The following is a 22663-nucleotide window of genomic DNA, read 5'->3' on the forward strand; positions in this document are numbered from 1 at the left end:
CTAGCAGCTGGAGAGACCCTATGGGTCCTGCCTGCCTTAAGGAGGTAGGTTTGTGGGGTCATGTGTGCTCATTAACAACTGTAAATGTGAATCCAGCTTATGTCCAGTTTATGATCTTATAAATATTGAACAGGATGCCAGCCTGGGATTTTATATCCTTTATTCAGGAATAAGTCTTGATGAACTCACTGGACCTCTTTTTGAATAGATAGTTGTAGGATTACAGTTCAGCTCCCCAACTGAAATAAACAGGCTTCATAAGATCTTTGGTTTTATCATGCTCAAGAATACAGATATGTGCCTATGTCTGTGGGTATTACAAATATCTGTGAAAACAAATTATGTGGGGTAGTGTCGCTATTGCAAGACACCGAAACTAAAAGAGGCACACCAGAGATGAAACAAATATAATATGGCATGGTTAACTGGATTATTAGTTGGATTACCCAGACTTCTTAAAAAAACAGGTATTCTCAAACTAAGGTCAGATGGGGAAGCTAGTAAAATTCGTATTCATTCTCAGGATGGTGTTGGAAAGGCTAGACAATGATAGTCTGGAGAACTGTGTTACTTGCAATGAGTTATTTTGGCAACCAGTTGTTTTTGGCAGTAACAAACTGGAATGATGTTACTTTTTGTTCTTGTAATGGCAAGGGCTGTAATCCACTACTTTTAGATTAATATGGTAGGATTTCTGCCTGTTGTTTGTTTCTGTCTATGTCTGACTCACTGAGCAATTGGGGGGGGGGGCACTTAGGTGGCTACCTTGTGCTGCTTATTTGTAGCTTTCTAGCATGGAGCAGAGGAGCCAGAAAATGTGGGGAGGTGGAGGAAACAACAAAATACTGAAAACATGTGCTGCACTATATACTCAGATTAGTTGGAAATTAATATGTTTTTTAAAGTGTTTTCTTCCTTCCTCCATTTACCTAAATGAAAGAGACTGTGAGTACATGTTAACATTTCAGGGAGAGGGCTGGCTGCTCCAAACAGCATCATAGGGCATGCACTTGGACTGGCTGTGTGAAAGAGTTTAGAGCTGGGTTTTTCTGCCTTATACTGCTCATGTCTGGAGCAATTGCTTGGGACAGTGAGAGCCAATGAGGTGAATGACTGCTTTTGTGCACCTCCCTAAAGCATCTGTGTGCTGTGCATATGGAAGCTGTATACACTGTTCCTGTGCATGTCGAGGCTGGGTTGGGGGGGGGGGGGAGTCCAGGCAGGGGAATCTACTCAGAATTAGCATAATCAGAGATAGGGAATAGAGAAGTGGTGAGCATTCTCCTGTTATCTATAGTAGTGCATGTAACAGCAACATGTTAGTAAAGACAAATCCAGAAAGTCACATTCTGAATTGCAGTATCAATAATAAATAATAACCTGTTGGCTCTGGTTTCTACACTGATTTATCTCTGCCATGCAATAACAATTACCGGTATATGCAATGCTATATTTTATATAGACTATTTAGTATATATTATATTACTATATAATAGCAATTAATTGTGAAACAAGGGATCCCCCCCCCATGTCTTCTTTGTTAAGGAAAATGCAACATGGGACATACAGTGAAAGAAATAAAACATGTATGTGAAAGTCACAATGACTAAGCAAGAGCAATTAAGAAGCCACACAGGTGAAAAAGCTAATGTAATTTAGAAGACTTGAATGTCAAGGACAGAATTGTAGAATGTACAATTGGAAACACCTGAGATTCATTAAGTGTACAAGGTGAAATGATGAAATTCTTAAGTATGGGTGGAACTATGGCGGGATACAGACCGCCGCTTTGCGGCGGTCTCCCGCCGGCGCCATTTGCTCTGTGTGGGAGCTGCAGCAGCCAAACCGCGCGGAGCAAAAAAGAAGCGGTTTGTATCCCGCCCAGGTGAACCAATCAAAATGAGTGTACACGCCCACTGGATGGAAACTGACTAGTGGGTGGTGATTAACAATGGCTATAATAATTGCTATGTTTGCCAATGTATTTTGTTGGGTAGTTGTTGGGTAGTTGAGTAGTTTGGAGATATTTTGGAGATTGTAGAGATTGTGATAGTATTTGATATAGCAGAATAAAGTAGATCTTTTATATAAGACTACTGAGTTGTCTGGTGTCTTGGGTGAAGATACAAGTGTCAGCAGAATCCTGGAGAAGTTTGGAGACATCTGAGGAAGAAGAGTGAGAAGGCTTGGAGAGCTTGTCAGGGTCTTCAGCCTATTCTCTGAAACTCTGCTGCTTGGAAGCAAAGCAAAGCCAAAGCTGGTCAGCTCTGCTGCATAACAAGGTGGTGAGTTAGAGCCAGAGGTGAGGAGCTACAACTCCCATCATCCCTGACATTCTTTATACCTGATCATCCATTGTATTGACTCCTTCAGGTCCCAATGCTTCTATGGCCTGATTCACCAAATCAGTCCTTCCACAGTTCAGCATTCGAAATCCTAGATCCTGCTGGAATTTTTCAGTGGCAGCCTTAGCATCCATTCTTCGGAATGAATTAAAGCAACATTCAGGTCTGTCAAGGGGACATATGCAAAAAGTACAGCTGGGATTTTAAGAAGATAATTTCATCTTTGTAATTGTAATTGTCATCCTTTTAGTTACAGTCCTGAATTTCAACATGTAACATTTTATGGTTAATCCTATTTTACTAAGAAGATAAAAAAAGACACAACTGCTGCTATGCTATGTCATTCCTATCTCCCTCACATCTTCCTCATAATTACTCTGAAACCTGGTCTACGTATGACACTACAGAGAAACAAAGTGATAGAGTGGATTCTGCCAAATTCAGATGTCTGGCAAAAAGGTGTAGGCCAACTTTTTTGCATTTATGGTCAGCCCACTCATGTAGCCAGAATCTGCTATCTATGGAAATAAAGGTATTGCCTAAAGGAAGCTCTGATGAATTTTGGGGAAGTCCCTCTTCTACCTAAACTGTAGCCCACACCATTGAGAGGGACTCCTGACTTTCTAGAGCATTTTGGGGAGTCTGGAGGGAAATCTGTGGGGGACAGAACAAGAAGGTTCATATGGCATGTGCAGGTCCAAAGCATCCTTATGTGTGTACAGGTTGAAACTTAATAGAGTAGACTCAGGGTGCTTCTACATTATAGAAAGAATGCAATTTAACACCACTTTAAGTGCTGTAGCTCCATACTATGGAATCCTGGGATTTGTAGTTTTACAATGTCTTTTAGCCTTCTCTGCCAAAGAATGCTTGTGCCTCACAAAACTACAAATCCCAGGATTCTGTAGGATGGAGTCAAGGCAGTTAAAGTGATGTCAAACTGCATTATTTCTGCACTACAGATGCACCCCATTGAATCAACTGCTGAATTACAAATAAACACTTATGTAAATTCCATTATTTTAACTAGTCCATTCTAGTCAAAACTGAGAAACCTCATTGTGTAAACACTTTAAAAAAAACCTCTTTCCATGGAAATTAAAAAAAGCCAACAACTTTTCCCCAAAATGTAACACCCTCTTAAAGTCACAGCCTTTTTTGGAGATTAAAGTTAGATTGGGTGACTTGTAAGAAAGAAAGTGATCCATTTTACTGAATGCTTAAGGGAAATGCTAATATCTCTGTCCACTGTATTTCATCCAGTAGTCTTAATGTCCAATAAAAACTGTGATTAATTTTTACAGTACATTTTTTCCTTATCATGAATACCAAATCTTTCACCAGATTTATGGAACTTTAAAGGAGAGGGTGTTTAAATGATTTATCAAAAGCTGTGTATCAGTTCAGCAGTGGTATCTGATTGAAAGATATTAGATAAATATCTTCATGATTACATTTGCAATCAGTACTTGTGAATAATGACCCACAATTAATGGAGAAATTAATACCACCATTAAAAGAATTGTCTACAAATAATTAATTTCTCACTGGATGTTTCAGAAATTAAGATAAGAGTCAGGTGACTACCAGGACAGCTGTCAATGGGTAAAAACCTACAAGAACATAAGATGGCTGGTTCTGAATCTATACAGAGTCTGTATTGGATGGAATGCTCTGTACCATACTTTAAAACTTACTTAAAAAAATACTCCCATTAGTATTAACAGCTGCTTAAAATGTGACAAAATTTCAATATGGAAAATTCTTCCATGTAAGCTATAATATGTCATTTACATACATATTGCCACAAATGATGACCATACATGTTTTTGTGAATGTACATGTATATGTATAAGTTTCTGGTGTGTGTTCACTCTATAAAAGTAATAAAGTGTATGTGACTGACACATTAAATTATTTGTACACAGGAATGAATGCTATTTTCAGGAGCAGATTTTGCTGTGCAGGGTTTTTGTTATGTTTGCAGTATCTCTTTCTGCCAAGGTTTTGATAAACATCAGCACAAACATGAAGGTGTCATATTCCAGAATTTTTTCATGCAAATCAAAAGAATCACAATCTTCCTGATTCAGACCTCATGGGAATGTATTATGATTAAAATCTATAGTGTCTTTATATTGTTTTGATTCAGTGTTCAAAAGTGCATTATATACTTTAGCTGCCGAGGTTCACAGTCCAAACCAGGTAAGAGGAGTCTGGCTGTTTGCCTTATATCATCACTATCCACGGTTAAACTGCGCCGGTGCTCAGCAAAGGTTATAGCTACTCGCATCCATTCCATTAACGGAGGCAGAAGCATGAAGGACCTATGGAGAGAAAGGAGAGAACCATTATGCCTCGTACAAGCATTCTTTGGGCCAAAAATATATCAAAATACCCCAGGCAAGAACAATGGGAATCTTATTCTGTTCAGAAGTGTCTTCTTCTGAATTTGGCTTAAAATGTGGGGGAATTTAAAAAAAAATTAATGGGGCTTAATTTCAAGGAAATAAATCAGGATTTGGCCTCTGGTCATTCTAGTGATAGGAAGAATTGCATATCAAATAAAACATTTATTTTTTTAACTTCTGCAAATACACCAAGGGGGCTGTTTGATAAAAAAGCATTCTACTTTAAAATATTATGACACACCATGCACAGTTTGGTGTATCACACTTTCAGGCAGCTGAGATTACTATGTGCTTTGGGTTGGATATCCATGCTTAAAAACATGCCTTTGTGACATGATTGGGCAGTTGTTTATTGCTTCTCCTATACAACAGTAGTGCCTTACAGGAGTGGCTTCCATGTCAGGGAATCTGCTGTGGGTTTTAGTCCAAGCTTTCAACACACTGAACTTACAAATGCCAAGTATAATTTAAAAAACACACAAGCCTCTCCCCAAATCCTACTGAGTCCATTTTATGCTAGAAATACGTGCCTCCCTTTTGAACAATTGAAGTGTGGGGCTAGGCTAAGAGGATAGAATTCATCCTTCCTTTCAAAGTTCAGATTGGAGGGAGGGGGGAACCCACAGATGTGATAGAGGGATATAAACATTGAGTTGGGTATTAAGAAAAGCAGCTGACATCATGAAAGCATTTCCAGACTGATGCACTGAGAGGGGGATGAAGAGGGAAAGACAAATCCTGTTAGAAATCATTATGAATAACTGGATTTGTGAGTGGAGCTCCCTTTTCCAGGCTTTCAACATATAGACTTTCAACTCTGCTCATCAAAAATATGACATCTGTTTTTATTTTGTCTCCAGAAAGGTGTGTTTTCCACAGAGCACCTCACCCTATAAAAAACAAAGTGCACTATTTCTTCTCTGAACATTTTTCTTCTTTAGTCAGCTATGTAGTTGGCCTTCCTAATCCATAAGGAATGTTGCTCCCATAGCATTCCCAATCACTTTGTTCAGTTTATAACCACTGTACATATCAGACACACACACACACACACACTCATCACTCGAGGCTTTTAAAAAGGCGACAAAAACCTTTCTCTTCCGGCATGTCCAGAACCAACTGAATCCCTCTCTTTTTCTTATTTTTTCTTATTTGTGGTTTGTTTTTAAATTTCGATGTATTGTTATGTACTTTTTAACCATCTTTTACTGTTTAATTTTATAGTTGGGAGGGAGGGTTGGGCCGGGGTCTTGTGGTTTTTATTGTTGTATATTGTATTAACTTTGCTTTTACCCGCCTTGATCTTCAAAGCAGAAGAGGCTATAAATATTTATTGTTGTTGTTGTTGTTGTTGTTGTTATTATTATTATTATTATTATTATTATATCTAGTTGCTGGTCTCAGCTAGAGTAGACCATCAAACTAATGAGATTTATGTTAGTTAACTTACCATTCAACAATTGATTGGGACTTCCGGTCTATGAGTTTAGAAATATGTATGGAGACAGAAAACTCCACAAGGAGAATGAGCATACTATGGAGGGGCACTAGCAGGAATCCACACAACGCTGCTGAGCAAAGCACCATTTGGTGCAACACCCTAAAGAGATCCATTTTTAAGTTAACAAATTATCAACATATTGACTTATCAAATAATTTTTTGGGAAAAAAGAGAGAATATCTTTTTTTAAAGTCACAAAGGTGGTTCACAAAACAGCTAACATGAAGTACATATCTTGAGAGATGAGACCACTGGAAAAGCCGGCCGGGGGGGAACTGTGCCAGGGGCTAGTTTTTGCCCTGGTACCTTTGTGGGCAGGTGGAAGTTCTGGGTTTTTGTATAGAAAAATTGGCTAAAAATCACTTGTGAGGTGACTGGAAGTTTATTTCCCATTTTCACTTCCAGAGTCTTTTTGTTTTTGTTTTTGGTGTGTGTGTGTGTGTGTGTGTGTGTGTGAAATTTCTGGCCATTTTTGTTTTTTGAGTGGTGGGGTGTTTCATTGGAAGTGAAAATGTAATTCCAGATGGTGTTTGAAGGGCATTTGAGGTCAGTTTACTAATAGATTTTTAAAAATACAGAAATAGGGAGCCTGGAGGAAGCCTGGAAGGGGGGAGTTGGGAATTGTAAAACAGAGACCTCAGGCTGCATGTGGCCCATTTGATGCACTTGCCATAACACCCACTATTTTATGGCATGTACAGCCTTCTCTTCAAGTTCAACACAAAGGGATAATAATATGCTCTTCCAGTTTCTGAAGTCATGAAGTTCACGGATTGATTAGCCCTTCTGTGATTACGAGCTCACTTCCTCACCTGCCCTTTTTACTGAGTTTCTTTAAAAAATGCTTTTAAATAATTTCTGGCACAGCAGTTTGAGTGTTGAACTATGACTCTGGAGGCTGGGGTTCGATTCCCAGGTTAGCCATGACACCCACTGGGTGATCTTGGGCAAATCATACTCTCTTGGCCTCAGAGGAAAGTAATGGAAAGCATATCTGAATAAATCTTGCCTATGATATGGCATTAGGGTTGCTGTAAGTCAGAAATGATTTGAAGGCACACAACAACAACAAATTACTATTTTTAAATTACTGTACTGAACAACAAATTACTGTATGAAATGACTGAACAACATCCATGCTGTGCTTTCAAGAGTTTAAGGGGACAACTTGTCTGAAGAGGGGTGTGTGATGGGCAAGAATAACTGATCAGTGAGTAACTTGACAACTGTCAAGTTGTCTGAAACAGAGTGTGAGCTGTGAGCCTGGTCATTTGATTCTTTTGTGATGATGGCACCAAAAGCGGTTAAGTCAACTGAGGTGGGGGGGGGGGGGGAAGCTATCGAATTGAAACTAGAAATAACACTTAATTGAATGGAAAGTGTTGTGAAAGTCATCAAATGCCAGGATTACAAATAATGACCAGCATGTGGCAGTAGAATCTGAATCTGAAGCATGTGAAGGGTGAGACATATTGAGTGATGTGAGGTAAATCTCACCACTTTGATAAAAGTTTGTTCAAGCTCTGAATAAACAGAGAATATACTGCTAAAGCCGTTCCTCCATTCAGCCTATGATAGACTCCATGTAGTCTCTTTTGTTTAGGACCGCACAAGAAGCACAGTCCCCCTGTCCAGGTTGCTTTGAATTTTTAATATAACTTTCATAGAGTCACCAAAATCAGAGGGCAGCTTCTGGACCACTCGGTTTCACTTCAAATGGCCTCTGGTCATTCTAGTGATAGGAAGAATTGCATATCAAATAAAACATTTAATTTTTTAACTTCTGCAAATACACCAAGGGGGCTGCAAATAAATGCTTAATGAAAGTTTGGTTTTAAAATAAAATGGAAGAAAATGTTTCCATAAGGGTGAGATACTGTTTTATTGGGTAGCTACACATCATTATTTTTCTTAAAGTACTGTCATACTATAAATAGTGGTGTGATGTTCATATTTGGCCATATGGATATGCACACATTCTTTGCCTACTTAAAAAAAAGTTAATGAAAATCTGCCTGGGCACGAACTACTGCTTGAAGCACTACAGAAACCTGTAAACCCAGTTTAACCAGTAATATTAGTGAGGAGATGGAAACATTGAGTGTGCATAACACAGCTAATGACAGCTCTATAGTACTGCTTCCAAGTTTCTGAAAAGTAATAATCTTTGCCTTTTTAAATAAACCCATAGTTTCTTGCTCCATTCACATGGCCTGTTCTATTTCCATTGAATCTAGGGTTCCCACATTGAAATGGCAGAAGAGGGAATTTCAGCAGTTCTTGCTTGTACCTGGGAGCATAACAAGAAAAACCTGCTGAAATTACTGCTTTTACATTACAGTACTATTAAAAGTACAGGAGCCTTCTCCAATTTTCATTCTGAAAGCCCTAAAATTTGGGCCCAAGTTACTTCTTTCTTTAGTGGTCAAAAGTCACACTATCTTACTTCAGTCAGAGTTAAACATCTTCAAATGTTCAGCATACCAGGAAGACTAAGAAAGTCTCCGTATTTTCTTGCAGCACTGGCTACAACTACATGTGCTCACTGTTGCAGCATCCTGGTTTGAACATCAAGGTTTACATTTGCTATAAGCCCTTTCTCCTGTCCCTTTGTTATCAATGAAATATGCATAAAAATATGCAAGTACTTTCACCCCTTGTCAGCAGTAATGACTCTGTTATCTCAGTTTCAAATATCTACATTAATTTAAAAACACATAACAGCACACATGATGTTAAGACAAACAATTTGCTAAATCTTAAATATGTACAATACTCTGTGCTCATCAAACATCACAGGGGCTATGCAGACTGGCCATTAAGGCCGGCCTGGGGACGGAATCAGGGCATGGCGTCCATAACACGCATGTCTCAAATTTGCCCCATGGCAGCATGACACTGTGCATCTCTCCACACAGTGTGCGGCATCATGGGGCTCCTCTGGTGCTGTGTTTACACAATGCAGCCCCAAAGGAGTACCATGGCGTTGGGGCTATCACACCCTTTCCAGGGCGCAAATAGGAGCCTTTTTTTGCAGCTCCTTTTTGCACCCTGAAAAGGCCAGATCGGGGCCATGGCATGCAGTTGCCATGGCCCCAATCTGGAAAAGATGGAGGTGGCTGCAGTCTAATGACTTCTCTTTCATTTTAAAATATAATTTTGCTATTAGGCTATTTATGTTCCTGATTTACTCTATTACATTCCTATTGGTTTTTTCTATTCCTCCTTCAGTACTTTGTTTATATGATTCTTGAGTGTCAAAGAAAACAGTTCTCTCATTCTTATACATCAAAGTAGCTGAAAATGAACTGTTAAAATTAAAATTATTCTGCTCATAATAAATTGATAAACATGTATATCCAGTAAAGATGTGCAATTGCACAAACTTCCACATCAGTAACTTTCCCAGTCAACCAGATTATAAGAATTATTTTCTCAACCTCAGTGGTATACCATATATATTCTAAACAGTGCCACAGCTCAACATAACACTCAGCTTTACTACTGTTTAGCATTGTGAGAATAAACTCATTTTCTGCTTTACTCCAAATAGGGTCCTGAAATTTTTACATCAATTTCAGAGTAATTGGAACATAACTATAGTTAGCTGAAAGAAGTCAGCTTCAAGCTGAACATTTTAAAAGCTGCATTCTTTCCATTAACCTCTGTATATATGCATATCTTTTCTTTCTCCCAAGATTGGAACATAAGGTAGCTTATAAAATATAGGTTAAGGCTCCTTTATCCAAAATACCAGAAGTGTATTGAATTTTGGATTTTCTTCATTTTATTTTGAAATACCTATATTTGCATATATGTACACAATGAGATATCTTGAAGATGGGACACACATATAAGCACAAAATTCATGTATGTTTCATATACATCTTATACACATAGCCTGAAAGTAATTTTATACAATATTTTAAATAATTTTGTGCATGAAACAAAGTTTGTGTACACTAAACCATCAGAAAGCAAAGGTGTCACTATCCTAGCCACCCATGAAAAAAGTTTTGGATTTTAGAAGATTTCAGATTTTGGAAAATCTGAATAAGAGAGATTCCACCTATATCAAAATATATCTTCAATTTAAAGAATTTGTTAAAACGTTATGGTAATAAAAAAAATTATTTAAGCCCAGCATCTCCATTTAGCCTCAGTTAATGAAAATCTGCTTGAGTGTAAAGTCTTTGCTGGCCTGCAGAGGAATAACAAGGAAAATACTAGCCTGATCTCCCCAGGAAAGGTATTCAATAGCCTAGGAGTGGCTATGGAGGAGAAGGTAAACATTAATCACTATTTGGATTTGGAAAGTATGATTCTAACTTGAGGTTAATGTAAAATGGAAGCTCTGATATTTTCTGTGGACAACTCAGGGGTGGAAAAATATGCAAGCTAGAAACTTACTCAATCTTTTTTGGGGGGAGCAATGCTGTAACATGTTTATGTCCTATTTGTTTGCCTCAACTTTAACTGGATTTGATGATATGCGGTATAAGATTGCCATGCTGAAAACTGAGGAACCATTTGACAAGTAGGAACTTGCTAGAGTAGCATCTGCAGTCTTGTGCACACCTAACTAAGAGTACAGTCAGCCCTCTGTATCCATGGATTTTTTTATCCACATACTGTATTCAACCATCCATGCCTTGTAAATATTCTAAAAATAGCGTAAGAGTTCAGCATGTTGAACCCCATTATAACTCACTTGTTGCACTGCAATAGCTCTCCCATGGCTATTCCGTTGCTGATGGAGACAGGAGAGAATCAGAAAAACCTATGGCTATGGTATCATAGCCAAATGTAAACCAAGGACAGTTTCCATTGAGATCTACTGGAGTTCTCTAGACGTCCCAGCAGATGATGTCATCCACTTGTATATGTCTATGAAAACATAGCCAGATATTTCTCCAATCCCCTCCACTCCACACCACCTATTGAATGGCCATGTAGCAGGAGGAAGCATAGTCACAGTACAACCATAAGTTCTGTGGATGCTTTGGGCATTGCAGATGGAGAAAGAAAATACAGTCGTCCCTTCCAATTCATGGAGGTTCCTGCAAGTCTGAACACTTGCCAATATTGGGGTCCCATGTATTTGAATGGCCATGCACATGCCATTTTGTTTCCTCCCTGCTCGCCATCCACAAAGAGCAAGGTCACGGATCCCAAGGCCACGAAAAGGGAGGGACGACTGTAGCAATCTCTGCAATGACAGAAAAGATGTAATTCAAGTGTAAGGTGGATTTATGATGGTGTCTGTCACTAACAGAATGCTAGTCTACATGTGATAGCAGTTTAATTTGTTCCTTTGCTGTCATTCCTGCTCCATTTTGCAATATTTTTCACTGCATAGCATGCAACAATGGATACAAGTGTTGTGAAGTATGATAGCTCCAAGAACTGGTGGGAAAGTGGAGCAGGATAAGGAAGCCTGCTGTGGCCTGTCTCCAAATGCAGGTGTGCAGGTGGGAAAGTATGCCCTTCAGAGTAAAAAAAGGGGGTGGAGAGTAGGGTTGCCATAAGTGAGGACCTCCAAACCGGGACAAATGTAGGACAAATGCAGGACAACATTTTCAAATGTAGGACACATTTTATAAAAATGGAGGACACTCAAAAAATTGAGGCTTTTTTTTGAAATGTTAATATAAATGCATGTTTCTTAGGCATGATCAAAATGGAGGACATTTTGACATTATTCGTAGACAGATCACGGAAATGTACTTCCTTTTCTGGCCACGCCCCTCTCCCCATTCCAAACAGCACATTTGAGCATTGAACATGGCTTTATTTTAACATTGCCTCTTGCATATTTCAGAGGCTTATTCCACAACCAAACCCTTTGGTCAAGGGACTTTGGTTTTTCTTCATTTTGACTTGTTTTGTCTGTATTCCTCCCCACTAAATAAAGGAGACATGAAATGGAGTTAATGGGTACAAGTTGTTAAACAAAAAACTCTTGTGAGACTCTGTAGGCAAGAGGTGCACCATGTTAAGAACTGCATTAAGCACACTTAGGCTGCTGCCACACTGCTTTCACTCTCATCACTCCATCCTATGGAATCCTGGGATTTGTAGTTTGTTGTGGTGCCAGGGCTGGGCTTTGAAATCTCAGGCATAAGAGAGGCAAAAGGCTTGGGCTGCATCTATACTGGAGAAATAATCTGGTTTGAGACCACTTTAACTGTCTTGCCTGAATGCTATGGAATTCTGGGAATGGTGGTTTGTTCCAGCACCACAGCAGAATGGCAGTTAACCCCTGGAAAGCTCTCTGACCAAGGTGACCAATGCCCTCACCCCAAAATGTAGGGCACCCAAGCAAAAAAATGTAAATAAAAGCTAAAAACACCCATGTAATTATCCATGCTTCTTAGCCATGATCCAAATGGAGGACATTTTGAAATGTGACAGAAGAGGGCATATCCTGGAAAAGGAGGAGGATGCCTGGTCACCTTGTCTCTGGTCCAAAATACACTGCAGAAATAAAACAATGCTGGACTGAAATGCCCAGAGTTCCTCACCAAAGCTGCATCCACACTGAGGAAATAATCCAGTTTGAGAGTGACTTAACTGTCCTGGGTTAGTGCTGGGGAATGCTGGGAACTGTAGTACATTGTGGCCCCAGAGCTATCTCTGACAGGGAGTCCCATAACCCTCCAAACGTAGTTGAACTGCAGTGCCCAGAATTCCTCCCCAGGTGCATCCAAGCTGAGGAAATGGTCCAGTTTGAGACTGCTCAGTGCTGGGGAATCCTGGGAATTGTAGTCTATTGTGGCCTCAGAGCCATCACTGACAGAGAAGTCTCAATGTCTCCCAAACACTAGCATTCCCAGGATTCCCTAGCACTGAGTTAAAGCAGTCTCAAAGTGGGTTATTATTCCTGCAGTGTGTGAGAGAGATATAAAAGCTAGGGACTGGATTCATTTGGAGGATCTCTGTGTCCAAAACACACTGCTTGGACTGCCAGGGCTCAGTGCTATGGAATCCTGGGAATTGTAGTTTATTGTGGCATTGAGCTTTGGCAGTTAAAGGGGTCTCAAAGTGCAGAGTGGGGGGGGGGGGAGAAAAGCCAGGGAGAGTGAATGAGAAGCTCACCCTGGCTGTGACTACTCTGAGAGGAGGAGGAGGAGGAGGAGGGAGGGAGCCAAGGGAAGTGGCCAGGACCATCAGCCTCCTCTCTTCCACCGACGACTGCTGGCAAGAGGCTCTGCCCCTGCCTCCTCTGTGGACCATTCAGCTTCCTTTTGTCAAAAGAGCTCTGGTGCCACAAGAAACTACAATTCCCAGAATCCCATAGCACTGAGCCATGGATGTTTAAGGGGGGGTCAAACTATTTCTGCAGCCTTTTGCTACCCCAAAGCCTTCTATTATTTACCAGCAACTTGCAAGGCAAAATCTCTTCCTTCACCAAGCCATTGAAAACCAACCCAAGTGGAGGGGGAGCTGATTGCTTCTTTCCCATTGGTCAGCTTTGGGAGAAATTTGCATATTCCAAGTAAAGGTGTTTAGGGCCTCAAAAACGATCCTGTGATAAAGAATTACAACAATTCTGACCTGGTATACATTTAAAAGATGAGGCATTTAGACTCCCAGTGAAACAGGAACGATTGATGGCCTTTTTTTCTTTGCTCACTGTAACCTGAAAGTAATGCCTCTTGCAGGGTATATATACCAAGTGGGCTGGCAATAGCTCTGAGTGGTAGATGTCTGTAAGACCTGCTCTATAGGCTAAGCCAGGCGGGGAGGGTGGCACACAGCCATGGGGAGGGGGTGGAGCTGCCTCCAGGGCCTTGCTGGGGGGGAGGTCCCAGGGGAGGGGCCAAACCGGGGCGGGACCATGTGGCCCCACCCCAAACCGGGAAAGTCCCGCCCCCAGGCGGGATATGGCAAGCCTAGTGGAGAGAGAAGTGAACGAAGAAGAGAAAAGATTGAGAAATGGGTCCAAAACACACTGCAGAAATAATCCAGTCTGAGACCACTTTAACTGCCCTGGCTCAATACTAGGGAATTCCGGGAACTGTAGTTTTGTGAAATATTTAGCCTTCTCTGTCAGAGAACTCTGGTGCCATCATAAACTACAGTTCCCAGGAATCCCTAGCACTAAACCAGGGCAATTAAAAAGTTCTCAAACTCGATTATTTCTGCAGTGTGTTTTGGACTGAAGTGGGGGAATTTCCCCTTTCCTTCACAGTATTTTGTATTAGTTTTCTCCCATCTACCTCTTTATACAGCAGCCATTACTCTGTGCATGCATATTTATATGTAATGTATATGTATAGTTATATACACACGCATATCTTCATTAATTACAACAGAATGTAAGGAAAACCATGGTAAGGTAGAATAGTGTTGGAAATAACAAAAGACTCACTGTCAGCTCCAGATACTTGTAACTGCATCTGATTCAGGCCCTTTAAATCATGAGATTAAAAAGTAATGCTCTGTGCCATCCCCTTCTCCTATATGTCTGAGTTGTTTAAATAAAGCTGAACCTTTGCAATGTGCAGTGTACATAAATAATAGCTTTCACTGCATAGCTTTCTAAGCTGCAATATATCTTTGTGAGATTTGTATGAGTACGGAGTGTCTGTGTATGGCAACATATGGTATTCTTGAGACTGATAGTGGATTCTGTGAGGTAGCCCCAAAGCGATCAAAACATACCTCCCCCCCAAAAAAAACCTTTCTACTTCATCTTCCAAAGAAAAAGAAAATATATTTCCCCCCTACAAAGCCTTTGCAGTGATGAAGTGAACATCCATGTGCAAAACCATGGCTTGCAGGTAGGGCAGCTCTACACTTGCAGAGTTTTGGAAATACTGTCTATATTGAAATGAACAAGGTAATCACTGCTGTCTTTGCAAGCTGTACTGCTTCATATGCCCAAGCTTCATGTGTGAGAAACACTTCTGAAAGTTCTTAGGCCATTTTATTGATTTAGCACCCAAAGATTCCAGCAAGAGAAATTTAATTCAGATCGAGACCTAGCAAGAATATACTTTTTCCAAGAACAATTTACAAAACCATGATTAATTTCTAATAAGCACCAGACAGTCTGAAGTGAAGGAAAAGAACATTTTGGGGAAAACGGCTGATCAGCACCACCAGTAAGCTGAAATTATTTTTGAAGCACTTGATTGATGTTGCATTTGTGCACAATCTGTTGTTGCTGTGCATGCAGTCTTTGAGTAACTCAATTCCTATTTGAAGTTGATGCCAGTGTTTTCTCAGTGGAATGTTAAATTAGGGTGTGTGTTTTTTTCTGCAGCAGATAATTAGCTGTACTCTGTAAGGGTTCCAGAGCTCATTTTGCCAGTTAAGTTGCGAGTGGGATGGGTGGAGGGATCCTGGATTTTCACAAAACATGGAAAGCACTCTAGTTTTGAAGATCTATAGTATGACATGGCTATCATCTGTCAAGCCTGAAATTAAAAATAACAACTACATATTGCTCAGAGTGAGGCCCCTGCCACTCCTAATTAGTTGTATTACTCATTCCCTTGAAACTCAAAGGTAGCATATAGTCAGCCCTCTATACTGACGGAATCTTTATTCTTGGATTCAACTACCAATGACTTGAAAATAATCCAAAAATATATAAATTCAAAAAGCAAACTTTGATTTTGCGGTTTTATATAAGGGGCACCATTTTACTATACCATTATATATAATGGGATTTGAGAATCCACAAATTTTGGTGTCCACAGGGCGTTATGGAACCAAACCCCAGCAAATACCAAGGGCCCACTGAAATGCATTATTAACAGCAATTTATTTTTTAAATTGCTTTTAAAAAAATGCACTGAGAAATACAAAAATACCTTCCAAATGCCCCTTAAAGTATTACTTCCCGGGCTAGCTGAGGTAGGGAACCAGTAACTATTTTTTTCAAGAGTGATAGGGACCAGCGGCATATTTATTCCCATTGACACACACACACACACACACACACACACTCTCACACTCTGTGTATTATTTCCTGGAAACATCAGGGAATGCCATCCAATGGCTCAGGGTCTGGCATTTGTCCAGGAATCGTGGTTTTGAGTAACACTGTCCTAAAGGATCATCTTAGAATAATAAATGTTATATATTACACTTATTTTAAGAAAAGTAATGCAGGGACGCAGTCAGGATTTTGGGAATGGGGGGGGGGATCCAGACTGTGCCACCATTATAATGGGGCTTGGGTGTGGTGGTGCGGCGGCATGCACCATTCATTTTATCTAATGGAAGGGGGGGGGTCCCCCCGGCTACGTCCCTGAATAATATCTGGCAAGAGCCAACTTGGTGTAGTGGTTTGGCCAGAGCTTTGGGATGGTGCAGTAATTTAAGTGTGCAACACTTTCATGTCAATGTTAACAAAGAAAAGAGAAGGCCGTTTCCCCTGTTCCCTGGTAAGCTGAGGAGACAGAAGAGAAGTACAGCCAAAGTACCAGGAAGGAGGAGATCATGGCAAAACAACGGGAGAGGTAACAAGACATCAGTAGCAGAACACAGTAGGGGAAAAGAAAGTGGGATGCACAAATGGAGTAGCCAGGAAGAGTGTAGGACTGGGGGAGCACTCTATCTAGAGTTTCCTCAGAGCCACTTAATGTCCATGTTAATATTTTCATGACGCCACTAGGGTGTTCTTGGTACATACATATAGTAAGAAGCTATGATGAATGTTTTCCTAATATGAGTCACTGCAGCCACTCACTCAAAACCATAGGGTTGAGAGTTCAAGATCAGCAAAGGGTTCAAGCTTGACTCAGGCTTGCATCCTTCTGAAGTCGCTAAAATGAGTACCCAGATTGTTGGGGGCAAATTAGCTTACAGTTGTAAACCACAGACACTGCTTAGGCGGTATGAAGCGGTATATAAATAAAGCTTGCTTTATTTTAAGGTGTCAATTCCTTCTAACACTTCTACTAACATTGCTGTGGTATCTCTTCCTATCAAAATCTTTGTTCCCATTTTGCCTTTTGGGAAAGGTTTAAGTTGACATCTTACACATTTGGTAGTGTGCATTCATGCGCATCATTACCAGGTTTCATTTCAACATCTAGCCACGAGCACAATGTGCAGCGGAGTGGGGGGGGGGAGGTTGCATTATTATTCTACTGCACAAATGAACATATGCATGTGCATCTATCTGTCTGTCTGTCTGTCTGTCTATCCATCCATCCATCCATCCATCCATCCATTACATATAAATATGCATGCACAGAGCAATGTCTGCTGTATAAAGAGGTAGATGGGAGAAAACTAATGCAAAATACTGTGGAGGAAAAGGGGAAATCTGCCACTTCAGTCAAAAATGCACTGCAGAAATAATACAATAAGCATAGAAATGTGTGGGTCATACTCATGTGGGAACTAAGTTGTAGAACAGTAGGGAGTTTTTGGAAGCAGCCCCACATTTGTGTAACTCAGGGACTCTACAGATGGGAGGCATGCAGGCGCCCCTGTACTAGCCAGATTGGGGCCACGGCCACTGCATGCCATGGCCCTGATCCGGCCTCTGGAGGGTACAAAAAGGAGCATCAAAATACAGCTCCTTTTTGCGCCCTCCAAAGGCACAGCTTTATGATGCCCCTTCAGTGCACCATGTACAGTAGACCGGCGTGCACCAAAATGGCACCTTAGGGGTGTGGTTATGGTGTCTAGTGTGCTGATGCTGCACCGTAACTTCGCCCATAAGTCGGCCTTTTGGGCTGGTCTGTACAGGCCCTCAGTTGCCATGGAACTTCCTCAAGCCTATCATGGGTTCTGGAGAACCATTAATTTATTGCCTTTCCTTTTATCTATATAAATGATTTAGTTTTTAACTATAATTTTTAATCAGAGTGCTCTTATTATTACCAGTTTTAATGTTATTGCTGGTTCCTATTAGTTATTAATCTTGTTACCAGAGATGGAAAAGTTACTAGAGAAGTTAAAACATTAACGATTACTGAGTTCAATCACCTGTCTCAATAACAACTGCCCAACAGTTAGCTGTTAATGCTTTCCTATTATGTTTCCCATCTCTATTTATTACATCATACAAATCTATTATGCTGTTTTATGGTTTTAACATATGTTTATATTAAATACATTGTAAAAGTACACACTAGGAGGGCGAGTTTTAGCCTAAAAGACATCCCATAAATATTTTAAATAAAGAAAATGCCAGTGTATTACTTATGTTCTATCCCCTTGCAAATCTTTGCCAATTCAATAGCTGTTTCTGTTCAGAAACAGTTATTCTATTAAAAATACAGCCAGAACTACCATGAAGTTAAACCTTATATAATTTTTAAAAAGAGCCCTTTAAAAAATCTATTAAAAGCAGGTTAAAAGTTAAAAGTAGCTACCATTGAGCTAATTAACACAATATGCAGTACATTAGGGTCAGGAACGTTTGTTTCTCCAGATATGATATGTTTTGGACTTTACACTCCCAGAATTCCAGCCAGCATTGCTTAAAGTAAGAGACTGTGTGTCGATCAAAACACCAGGAAGGCCAAAATTACCCTGTTTCTCCAGTACTCGAAGAAAGGCTTTTAGGGAACATTCAGGAAACAAGTATGAACATTAAGAAATGAGATATTCCAAATACATAAGAACCTATTTTTCTTTTAATTACAGCATAGTGATGGGTATGTCAAGGCAGAAGAGCTTGGAAAAAAATTGTTTCAGGAACAGAACTCCTAGAAACAGCCAGCTAGCAGTGGCAGTGAATGACCTCCAAGGGAAGAGAGGGAAATTTTAACATGAAAGGATATGGTGCTTGTCCAAAGTATGAGGAATGCAGCTGGGATGAGGAACATGTATTTCCTGTTGCATGAGATTGCTCTTCCCCAGCTACAAGCTTGATCTGCCCTCAGAAACTAGGAAAAGCATGCATGATTATAGTTATGTAAACAGCACCAGAATAATATCATGAATGTCCAGAGTGATGTGATTTTCTGTTTGAAAAGTGTGGCAACAACGTATAAACTTGTTTCCCAGTTACCTTTTACTGCCACAAAGGCTAACCTGACCTCAGAATGTTACTCTTTTTTTCCTCCCCCAAAGAAGAATTTTAAGCGAATATAAATAGACAAAAATATCTAAGAGGGATTCATCTGACTTTTAAAAAAGTTCACCTTATTTCCAACTTAAGAGGACTTGATGAGAACAACACATTTTGGATAGCTGGCTCCAACATTTATGCACTCAGGAAGCAAAATGACTGAAGTGGAGGTGAAGTGAAGGAAAGAAATGACTTTAAGTGATTATTTACAATTGTGCTTAACAACAGATCTTGAGGAATAGATATTTATTGAAACAACCAGAAATGATACTGTCATAGAAAAATATCCAGTTCCATTACTTCCTCAGTTCAGCTATTATGTAGCCTTCCTTGTTATGATGATATAAATCATGACAGCAAGAACCTAAAACAGAAAGCATTACAGCCACGTGTTTATGTTTAGCATGGCTTTATTGTTTCAGATCTGACTACAACTTTCTTCAGGAAACAAGAAATTCCTGCACACTGCTGTCTGTAATTTATTCTGATAAGCAATGATATTAACCTCAAGTAGTGGTGGTAGTAGGCAATTAATACTAAAAAAATACTACAACTTTTCTTGTAGTAAAGACATCATGGAAATTATAGTTGGCCCTCTGTAGCCGGATTCTTTATCCACAGATTTAACTACCCAAGTTATTCAATAAAATAAAATAATTAAATTTCATAAAGCAAATCTTGGTTTTGCTATTTTATATAAGAGACATCATTTTACTACATCACTGTATTTAATGGATACTTGAGCATCCACGGATTGTGGTATCCACATGGCATCCTGGAACCAAACTCCAGTGGGTACCAAGGGCCCACTGTATGTACCTGCCTGGTGCCCTCCAGATCTGGTGGACTTCAACTCCCATCATCTCTGGCCAACATTACCAGTGTCAGCTGAACAGAAAAAGAAACCCAACTTGGCTTTTTTCTGTGCCTCTAGCAACTGCTTTGGCAGGTGTAACTTTTCATAAAATCATAGATTGGAAAGAGCCCTTTGGGCCATCGTGTCGAACCCCCTGCTCACTGCAGGATCTCCAGCTAGAGCATGCCCAGCAGGCAGCGGTATAGCCCCCTTCTGATGACATTCAGAAGACCCCACCAGCAATCTATACAATTGGTTCCATAGTCAAATTGCTCTCACTGTCAATAAGTTCCTTTTAATGTTCAACTGAAAACTACCCTCCTGTAACTTAAAACTTTTAGACTTTGTCCTACCCTCTGGGGTAGCGAAGAACAAGCCGGCACCCTTCTTTTTGTGACAGCCTTTGAGGTCTTCTCTTTACCAAGTAAACATGTCCATTTCCTTCAACCCTTTGTTGTATGTTTTGTTCTCCATACCTCTTAGCATCCTTGTTGCCTTTCTCTGAATTTGCTCCAACTTTATATCTTTCTTAAAATGAGGCACCCAGAACTGAATACAGTACTCCAAATATGGCCTGACTAGTGCAGAATGTAGGGGGGGCTATTACTTCCCCCAACATTTCATAGCATGGTCATAACTGTTATTACATGCTAAAGCCTGATTTTAGAAGCAATGATTTGAATTGTGTAAAGCTCCAGATGCTGTTGAACAGTAGTGCCCACTACTAGCTATGCTAGGGCTGATGGAAATTGTAGTCCTATAACATCTGGAGTGTCTCTAATGTCATTAGAGAAACTAACTATTGTTCTAATGACATTAAAGAATGCAACAGTGTGTGATCCAGTGATTCTAATTTTTAATTTTTGAAAGAGTGGTTCGCTAGCACTTGTGCCTGCCTGTTTCAAAAACAAATGAACAATGGTCCACTAAAAGAGCTAATTTCTTAAGACAGCTGATTTCTCTGAAGAGACTCAGACATAATGACAGACAGTTCAAGACACTAATTTGCTTGATTGCTGCTTCTTGTGAAAAGGATCTTAGCCAGATTCTTGAGTAGTGGTTGTGAACCAGAGGTTTATTTTGTCTGTCTTCTTCTTCTTCTTCTTAAGAATAATAAATAATAAAATATACATTTAAAAATAATCCCCTACTCTAACCCATATCCCAATCATAAAAACAAAACAATGTAAAATAACTTATAGGCTAAAAAGTATAAGCTAAAATTAAGGAAGAAAATTAGAGTGAGAGCACCTATGTTCGTGGGGTAGACAGGGGATATCTTCATGTCTTAGGCACATTTAGCTGATCCACTTTATACTCTTCCAGGTCACATACTATCAGTGGTCCTGCCCTCAGCAGGGAGTTGAAGGTTAAGCTATATGGCTTAAGTCCAGCTTATCAGACAGATCACATCTCCCCACATGAATCTGATCCAGCCTTGATGTCCTCAGGAGAAGCCCTTCTCTGAGACCCAACAACTTGAAAGGCATGGCTGGTGTGGGCCTTCTTGATGGTTATCTCTAAGGAAATTATCAGATGGGGGGGGGAGGATGGGAGTGAAGCAGATCTCGTATTTAGCCCGTCCTTCTTGCGTGATCACGCAAAAGATAATCATACGCTTGTCCTGTCATTATTCTGTCAATGAAGTGGAGTTGTCCTGTTACTTTTGAATAACGGATATTTCCATTAATGAAAAATGATAGGACAATTCCACTTCACTGACAGGATAATGATGGGATAAGCGTGACGTTGTCTGATAATATTTTGCACGATCGCAGATAATTCCACTTGACAGACAGGATAATGACTAGATAACCACGACGTCTGATAATCTTTCTGTGGTTGTGGGATAAGGATGCAAAAAGGATGTCCTTTTCCCTCTGTGATAATTTCCTAAATTCTGGAATACCCTTCCCAGGGAGGCCTGAATGGCCCCTTCCTCCCTTTCCTTCCGTTGGCAGGCAACAACCTTTTTTTGTTTATTCAGACAGTATTTTAGAGCTGAAGGTTTTTAAAGAAAGCACTTTAGAGTGTGCTGTTATGTTTTTATAGGACCATTTTAAACTGCAACTTATTCTTTTTAGGTCATAGAATCATAGAATTGGAAGAGACCGCATGGGCCATCCAGTCCAACCCCCTGCCATGCAGGAAATCCAAATCAAAGCATCCCCAACAGATGGCCATCTAGCCTCTGCTTAAAGACCTCCAAGGAAGGAGACTCCACCACTCTCCAAGGGAGTGTGTTCCACTGTCGAACAGCCCTTACTGTCAGGAAGTTCTTCCTAATGTTGAGGTGGAATCTCTTTTCCTGCAGTTTGGATCCACTGTTCCTGGTCCTGTTCTCTGGAGCAGCAGAAAACAAGCATGCTCCCTCCTCAACATGACATCCTTTCAAATATTTAAACAGGGTTATCATACCACCTCTTAACCGTCTCTTCTTCAGGCTAAACATCCCCAGCTCCCTGAGTCATTCCTCATAGGGCAAGGTTTCCAGACCTTTCACCA

At 40.1% G+C, this 22663-nt stretch overlaps 1 protein-coding gene across 1 annotated transcript in view; it reads right to left on the minus strand.

Annotated features, from left to right (window-relative positions):
* The window catches only part of LOC149314579 (ankyrin repeat and BTB/POZ domain-containing protein 2-like), a 193983-nt gene that overhangs the window by 37922 nt on the left and 133398 nt on the right, over positions 1-22663 (minus strand). Inside the window, exons 4-5 of the mRNA XM_089521421.1 lie at positions 4520-4672; positions 2345-2510 (exon numbers count right to left, since the gene is read on the minus strand). Of these exons, the coding sequence (XP_089377547.1) occupies positions 2345-2510; positions 4520-4672 (319 nt within the window). The remainder of the gene's footprint in view (positions 1-2344; positions 2511-4519; positions 4673-22663) is intronic.

Source organism: Sceloporus occidentalis, unplaced genomic scaffold, assembly GCF_023333645.1.
Source record: "Sceloporus occidentalis isolate IW3139 unplaced genomic scaffold, rSceOcc1.0.p SCAF_4, whole genome shotgun sequence".
Classification (NCBI taxonomy): Eukaryota; Metazoa; Chordata; class Lepidosauria; order Squamata; family Phrynosomatidae; genus Sceloporus; species Sceloporus occidentalis.